The sequence below is a fragment of the Anomaloglossus baeobatrachus genome, chromosome 8 (genome assembly GCF_048569485.1).
Source record: "Anomaloglossus baeobatrachus isolate aAnoBae1 chromosome 8, aAnoBae1.hap1, whole genome shotgun sequence".
NCBI classification, from domain to species: Eukaryota; Metazoa; Chordata; class Amphibia; order Anura; family Aromobatidae; genus Anomaloglossus; species Anomaloglossus baeobatrachus.
The window spans coordinates 104890867-104899662 of NC_134360.1; the positions used below are offsets into that span (position 1 = coordinate 104890867).

Here is an 8796-nt window from a genome sequence, read left to right on the forward strand (position 1 = left end):
GGATGGGAGGGATGAGAGGGGTAAGAATATTTTATTAGGGGAGAAAGCAGGGGAAGAATGAGGTAAGTGGGTAATACGGGAAGAGGTTGGGAAAACATTCCTGCTTATTTAGTTCATGTAAAATATTTTTATGATCGGTTATTAATATTAACAAACAATTGTTTAAAATATATCATATAATTCTTAACTCTATAGGGCCTATAAAAGAACAGAAAAGAAAACAGAAAAGGGAGAAAAGTAAAGAAAAGAAAGGGAAATCAGCAAGGGGAAGGGGGAAATTAAAATTAAAATCTTAGATTAAAATATCATTGGAGAAAGGTTGTCTTTAAATCAGGAAAAGCCGATTGTGTCTAGAAGGAACAGTTTTAATCGATGAGTCTAATGTTTAATTATGTCCATGGCTTGTAATGAAAGAAGGCTATGAACAGTGTAAAGTTAAGTAAAAATATTTTTATACACCACATTTTGTGTGAAGACCTTTTCACTCTCTTTAAGTAACTTTCCTTGTAAAGGGGTGTCAACAACTTGCACTTTGACGTTGGATCTCATTGTCACTCTTGAAAATGCAACGTACAGTTGCCCATGGCCAAAAACTGGTTTAGGTAGATATATGCCAACACGGTGTAGAGTTTGGCCTTGGGACATGTTTATTGTCATGGCAAATGCGGGTTTTAGGGGAAACTGACAACGGCGAAGTTTAAACGGAAGGTGAGTGTCTGAAGGACATATATCAAGGCGTGGAATTAACACTTCCTTGTCTTTAGCTGATCCAGTGATGACTCTTGCTTGAATAAGGTGTGAATACATTCCAGTCACAATAAGGCGCGTTCCATTACATAGTCCTTGTTTGGTGTTTAGATTCCGGAGCAACATCACGATGGTTCCAATTTTAAGTTTAAGTATGTGGGTTGGCATTCCTGATGGCGTTACACTGTTTAAAAATTCAATGGGATAATGTTCACGTTCATCTTCATTGTCTACATCGATTGAATCATCACTTTTGTACAACTTATATTCACCTGGCATGCGATCCATTACATGGGAATTTAGCAGAGTAACGTCTTCATTTTTGGCACAGAGAATTGCATAGGAAGAGGCTTTGTTAACACTGGATTTGTCGTTAACATCAATGTTAAAACGTTGTCCAAAAACCTCAGTTACAATGCAGTCTTTACACAACATGTCTTCAGGTATTTCTATAATGTCTTCTCCAAGGTTATATTGATTGGTAAGTTCACCGTTACCAAGTTTCAGAAGCCATTGGCTGTAATTTGGATCAGTAGATCGCATGTTGTTAATTAGTTGGAGTTTGGTAAAGTTTTTCCAAAGTTCTGACATTTTTAAGCTGGACTCAATAATATCTGTTCTTGTTCCACTTGGTATAACTGGAAGGCATTGTCGAAAATCTCCCCCAATAACAAACACTTTTCCACCAAAGGGAATTACATTTTTTTCTGCTACCTTTGTGGTCATTACTTCACGTAGAAGTCTGTCAATTAAGGTCAAAGCATATTTGGAGGCCATAGTGCATTCGTCAAGTATTAAAAGACTTGCATTGTGTAAAAGTTTTCCTGCTACTGTGTCTTGTTTGATTCGTGAAAGGGATATTTCGTTGACTGGAACTGGGATGTCAAATAGTGAATGCATAGTGCGACCTTCGTTTAAAAGGTTTGCTGCAATCCATGTTGTAGCGGATGTCAACACTTGTTTTCCCAACCCTCTGACGTGATGTATTAAAACATCATAAATGTATGTTTTGCTGCTTCCTCCGGGACCGTCAATAAAGAAGCATTTTGGGTGTACATTTGCTTGGTTTTGAATGGCGCTTACAATGGTGTCATATGCAATTTGTTGTTGTTCATTAAGGCTATGTTCGCACGTTGCGTTTTTTTCCGCGTTTCTGCAGCGTTTTAGCAGCAGCGTTTTTGCGCTAAAATGCATGCGTTTTTGCGCTAAAATGCATGCGTTTTTGCGCTAAAACGCATGCGTTTTTGATTGCCAGCAAAGTCTATGGGAAAAGCAGAAATCCTGTCTGCACTTTGCTTTTTTTTCAGCAGCGTTTAATTTGCATATTTGTGGTCAAAAACCATGCTGAAAAAGAAGCAGCATGTCAGTTGTTTTTGCCATTTCTGCAGCGTTTCCTTAACATTGGAGTCAATGAGAAATGGCAAAATGCAACCAAAAGCACAATTCCTGCGTTTTTCATGCTTTTTACCTGCTTTTCCACTGCGTTTTTGTCTCCAAAAACGCATGCTTTTCTGGCCAAAAATTAAAGGGTTCTAATGTTCCTTTACACACACACAATAACCGAAAATTTAAATGCTAAAAAATAATAAACTTTACCTATTTTTCTGTTAAAATGTGCATAACCGCTATTATTTCATTAAAATTGATAATTTTTCATATAGCCTTATTAAAAGTTAATTGTATTCTTTTTTTCTCTTTTTTCATTCTTTTTGACTATTTCAACTTTATTTCTCAGTGTCTTGATATACAAAACGCATCTGCAGAAACGCAGGTGAAAACGCAGGTAAAAAGCGGTGAAAACGCACTAAAAACGCGGTAAATACGCATGCGTTTTTAGCGCTAAAAAATGGTCAAAAGCCATTTGGTCAAAAACCAAGGGAAGGAAAACGTGCAGAATAAACTGCAGGTACTCCGACGCAACGTGCGGACATAGCCTTAAGGAGATTCTCAGCTCTGTTGCTAACAATAAGGCTATGTCCGCACGTTGCGTCGGAGTACCTGCAGTTTATTCTGCACGTTTTCCTTCCCTTGGTTTTTGACCAAATGGCTTTTGACCATTTTTTAGCGCTAAAAACGCATGCGTATTTACCGTGTTTTTAGTGCGTTTTCAGCGCTTTTTACCTGCGTTTCTGCAGATGCGTTTTGTATATCAAGACACTGAGAAATAAAGTTGAAATAGTCAAAAAGAATGAAAAAAGAGAAAAAAAGAATACAATTAACTTTTAATAAGGCTATATGAAAAATTATCAATTTTAATGAAATAATAGCGGTTATGCACATTTTAACAGAAAAATAGGTAAAGTTTATTATTTTTTTTAGCATTTAAATTTTCGGTTATTGTGTGTGTGTAAAGGAACATTAGAACCCTTTAATTTTTGGCCAGAAAAGCATGCGTTTTTGGAGACAAAAACGCAGTGGAAAAGCAGGTAAAAAGCATGAAAAACGCAGGAATTGTGCTTTTGGTTGCATTTTGCCATTTCTCATTGACTCCAATGTTAAGGAAAGGCTGCAGAAATGGCAAAAACAACTGACATGCTGCTTCTTTTTCCGCATGGTTTTTGACCACAAATATGCAAATTAAACGCTGCTGAAAAAAAAGCAAAGTGCAGACAGGATTTCTGCTTTTCCCATAGACTTTGCTGGCAATCAAAAACGCATGCGTTTTAGTGCAAAAACGCTGCTGCTAAAAACGCTGCAGAAACGCGGAAAAAAACGCAACGTGCGAACATAGCCTAATTCTGAAGCTTCATTATACTGCGGAGCTTGTGGAAGTTGTATTTCAGGGTGTGGCAAATTAAAGTCAGCAAACGTCTTTCCATGTAGTAGTAAAATATTTTGGATATCTTGCATGGCGTAAGCTTCACATTTGCAACAATGACCAGTTTGGTTGTGAAGACGTAAGCAGTAATCTTCAATTAGATTTTCCTTGAAAAGTGTCCAAAGTTGATCAGGGTTTGTAGGGGGGCCAAACACGCAGATGTAGGCAAACAATTCACGAAGTTGCTTAGGCATATGTAGGGTGACTGCGTCTTGTAAAGTAAGTTTCCAAACCGTATCATCAAATAGAAGTCCCAAAGCCAAAGCTGCAGCTTTAAATGTGTCATGCAATACTCCATTAACGGTTTTTAAATGGTTATAACTTGTAGTTCCTCTGACATGCAGTAGTAAGAGGCGAAGGCAATATCTTTCTTGATCTTTGAGACTAACAGTATACATGCGTCCAATTATTGTGCTTACTCCACGTAGTCTTGGATTCCAAGTTTTTTTCCAAACATAATGCTCTGGAATCTCTCGATACAAATATTGCCTTGCATTTTCATCCTGTTGGTTTAGCAAAAACCATTCTAGTAATGTTGAGGTTGTGGTTAAAGTTTTGGACACATCTTTGACTATAGCATCTTCAAAGAAATAAAGTTGTTGTTGATGTGGTAAATGAATAGCTAAATGTATAATGGCATGGGACTGTGAATGCATTGGAAAGGCAAATATTCGCCACGCAGCTTCGGGAGCAATGACATATCTTGAGTCCACAAAAGTTGAAGATTCATCATGGTTCAGAGTTTTCTGTTGGATTTCGACATTAGCTTTGTCATGGCTTTTGTAGATGTACTTAAAAAGATATTTTACACTTTTGATTGAACCGCAGATTTCCATGTTGATGTGACAGTTGTAGCGTTTTAGTAGATATGGGTTGTATGGGACTATCCATGAGTTATTGATATGTTTATTTTTGTGAACAATGTTCTCAATATCTTGTCGTCGGTATGATGGGTAGCCATCTTAATCTTTAACAGTGTGCTGTTTTAAGTCCTTTGGAAACTTTTTAGTACATTTTCCGTTTTGCATGCATGGACTTGCTGGATTAAGAACTCCGCATGGGCCATGAACCATATGAGACACTACAATGTCATAGAGCTCTGGATATTGTTGTTGGTTAGGAATTTCAACCCATACTACGTTGTCGATGTCTTCCTTGGTGTGAATCTTTGAATTGGTGTCTAAGATAAGGAGAATATGTGCATGTGGGAGACCTCTTTTTTGAAACTTGATGACATGGACAAATTCCTATGACTGTTCCAAACAGGCCATTTTTGATGTCTTGTAAAATGCTTTTTAATTTTAGCCGAAATATGCATGCAACTAAGTCAGGCGTATGTTCTACTTGTTGCCATGGTTCCAGATGCTCGGTGATTTCAACCCATTTGGGATTACAGGTTATGGTAACAAAAATGTCTGGTTTTCCATACTTAGTGACTATTGCCATTGCATCGTGATAACGTTGTTGCATGTTGAGGGGGCTTCCTTCAAATGAGGATGGGAGAATAACTGTTTTGCCAATAGGTATTCCCTTTTCAATTGATCGTTGTTGCAAATGTTCTTGAAGAACACAGTAGTCTTCTACTTTGAGGATTTTTTTCTTTTTTTCTTATGTAATTCAGGCGATTTGCTTCTATTTTAACATATGCGTCTACTATGTACTGTTGTGTTAGTTTTCCACCGTTTAAAATTGTATTAAAGTGATTGTGGACAGAGAGTTGAAAACTGTAGTATTGCAGTTGTGTAATTCTTCTTGTAGTGCCTTGTTGTTGTAGGTTTTTCATGCCAGCCTTGATCACCTCTTGGAAAGAAAAGCGGATACAGAAGAGCATCAAGGTTGCTGTGTAAAATGCTAATCCGCTGTGTTTTAGGAAGTAAAGGGTTGTTTTTGTCTGGGTGAAGATGAACTCATATATCCCTGTTAAAAGGAGGCTCTCCATCATCGTTTTGGAAAACTACTGCGACCTCACTAATGCGTGGTTTGTTGTATCGTCATGGATCTTGTCCACGTTCGTGTTTAATGGCCATGACAATAGAAGGCATTGTAGTTCCATATGTGATAGCCCTCTGTTCCTTTTCAGCTTCTACGTTTTTTAGCATGCGATATGCAGCTGCAAATGGGTTGATTTGTTGTAAAAGTTGTGCAATTTGATGCATCATTTCAGTATTACACTTTTTGTTTTCGTGAACAGTCAGCCGTTGTTCTGTTGCCTCATTTGGATCCAAGATGTATAATTAAGTATATTTTGGAGAATGGCCCATTTCTGGATGAAGTGTCCCTGTGCAGTGGTAAATTTGACCATGAATTTAAAACAATACGGGCCAAATCCTGGGGGCGGTGCAATATTGGCCCCAAATGAAGCAAACGCATGTGAACTGTTGATGCTTCGGATATTGTCCATAAAATTTTTACTGTGTGGATGACTTCCTTTCATTAATTGCTCCAACAGATCTGAGTATTGAGGTATGGGCAACTGAATTTTCCCTTTTTGGCAGCATTGAGTGAACAGATTGTCTTCTGGTTTTTGATCCATAAAATTGTGCGAGTTGCATTTGGAGCAGAGTGAATTCATCTTTCCACAGTAGTGCTGAATAATTGTATTTTCGTTATGTGTTCTACTGGCTGCAAAATGTTGAATATTGTGTTGAGTTTGGCTGAGATGGTAGAGCATTCTTTTGTGATGAATTAGGCGATCCTGTTGTTGTCTTTTTAGTTTGGAAGGTGGGGATTCCTGGCTCCGGTGTTGGCTGTGGGCTTCTGCATCCTGGGCTTGTCTTGCAGTAGTTTGTTGTGGTGTCTCTTGGAGGCGACGTTGTTTGTGAGCTGTGGCATCTTGTGCTTGTCTGTCCGCAGTTTGTTGAAGTGTCTCTTATTTTCTACATTGTTTGTGAGCTGTGGCATCTTGTGCTTGTCTGTCCGCAGTTTGTTGAAGTGTCTCTTGTTTTCTACGTTGTGTGTGAGCTTCAGCATCGTGGGCTTGTCTATCGGCAGTTTGTTTAGGTGAGGCTTTGTGTCGACATCGTCTGTGTGAATCAGCATCCCTGGCTTGTCTTTCGGTAGTTCTTTGAAGTGTCTCTACGTTGCGACGTTGTTGTTGCATTGATGCTGCTGCTATTTTTCTGTCATGCTCGCTGGTGTATTTTCGAAAACGACCCCTTGTAAGACAGAGCTTGTCAAGTGTTCTCGGGTGAAGCTGTGAAAGGCAGACAGATAGATGGAATAAGACGGTTAGATTGTCGAGTCCAGTAAAGGATTTTTTCGTTAGTGTACTGTGCATGAGAGAAGGTGTTGAGTTGACCTGTGAGAGCTATGTTGCACTGTGGCAGTGAGCAGGTCTTTACAAATGTTGCTGAAAGGATGTTACTACATGGTTTGCATCGTGTGTGTGTTTCACGTGGAGAAACTCTAGAAGTGTGGGAGTGTTTATCATTGTGTTGTGAGCTTCCTTGGGGGTTACGATACAGCGAGGCATGAGATGGGTAGAAATCTCGTTAGTTTTTTGTGTTGTTAATTGCCTCCATTTCTAATGTAAGGCAGTTGATGTGACAGTACTTGTCCCGTTGCTAAGGGGGCGTTGGGTTATGGAGGATACATTGGAGCATTAATTTATCTGCGCAGGCAGATGCAAACTGGAGCCAGTGGAGGCAAGACATGTTTGTGAGATGGGATGATTTTGGTAGGTACTATGTGTCTTTTGTGTGTGTCCATTCCCTTCTTTTTCTGGCTTACCTGTTCATTTTCAATTTGTTGTGGTGTCTCCTGTTGTGGTGGAAGTGCGGGAGGTGGTGCTTCCAAGGCTTGTCTATTGTCCTTTTTTTGAAGAGTATCTTGGTGTAGCTGTTGTGTGTGAGCCGTACCCTCGTGGGTTATTGTGCAGTTTGTTTACGTGTGTCTTGGTCTGGAGGCTGTGTGCTAGTGTTCGCATCACGTCGTTGTCTGTTGACCTCTTGTTGTATTTGCCTTTGTTTTTGACGTGGTAGTTACCTTCTTTCTGCTGCTGCTGCTTTTCATTGCTGGTCGGTGGTGTACTTGCGTTTAGGCCCCATTGTAAGGCAATCAGTGTAAATCGTGCTAGACGTAATCTGGAAAAGACACCGAAATTGCAAGACATGGCAAATGATATGGTAGACTACAGGCAAGAAGTATGTATTCAGCGGAATGTTAGGTGTTTTTTTTTTTGTTTGGTTTTTGACCGAGGTATGTAGCAGTGTGTGGGAGGTAAGGTCTTGAATAATGATGGTTCATTTTTTGCTCATAGGTCTTCCGCTGTGCAGCACGCATCGGCGTTTTTGACAGCGGGAGACCATCAATTTGAATGGGCAGGGAGCCGTCGTACGCTGGTAACCATGGTACACAATCGGGTAACTATGCAAAATGCTTTGCTTATTTACCCAATGTGTACCATAGTTACCAGCGTACACCGGCTCCTGCACACGTGTGCCGTGAGCCGGGGTAAGCTGGTAACCATGGTACACATTGGATAACAAACCAAAGCGCTTTCCATAGTTATAGGATTGTGTACCATTGTTACCAGCGTACGTTGTTAAGCTGATAACCATGGTGCACATTGAGTAACTATGCAAAGCGACAGTGCTGGTTCATTTTTTGCTTGTTGATCTCCTGCTGTGCAGCATGCATCGGCGTGTTTGACAGCGGGAGACCAACGATCTGAATGGGCAGGGAGCCGTCGTATGCTGGTAACCATGGTAACCAATTGGGTAAGTAAGCGAAGCGCTTTCCATAGTTACCTGATTGTGTACCATGGTTACCAGCGTACACCGGCTCCAGCACACGTGTGCCGGGAGCCGGGGTAAGCTGGTAACCATGGGACACATTCGGGTAAGTAAGCAAAGCGCTTTCCATAGTTACAGGATTGTGTACCATGGCTACCAGCGTACGTCGGTAAGCTGGTAACTATGGTACACATCAGGTAACTATGAAAAGCAACAGTGCTGGTTAATTTTGTGCTTCTTGGTCTCCTAGTGTGCAGCACGCATCAGCGTGTTTGACAGCGGGAGACCAACGATCTGAATGGGCAGGGAGCCGGGGTAAGCTAGTAACCATGGTACACATCGGGTAACTATGCAAAGCGGTTTCTATAGTTACCTAATGTGTACACTGGTTAACAGTATACGCTGGCTCCGGCACACGTGTGCTGGGAGTCAGGGTAAGCTAGTAACCATGGTACACATCGAGTAACTATTCAAAGCGACAGTGCTGGTTCATTTTTT

General features: G+C 40.3%; 1 protein-coding gene across 1 annotated transcript; it reads right to left on the reverse strand.

Annotated features, from left to right (window-relative positions):
* Window positions 1-435: 435 nt before the first annotated feature.
* Window positions 436-8124, reverse strand: LOC142250037 (uncharacterized). Its single transcript, XM_075322098.1, is given in 5 exon segments — window positions 436-1825; window positions 3503-4806; window positions 4808-5172; window positions 7550-7647; window positions 8105-8124. Coding segments are annotated over 5 exon segments (3177 nt in total).
* Between the last annotated feature and the right edge of the window lie 672 nt (window positions 8125-8796).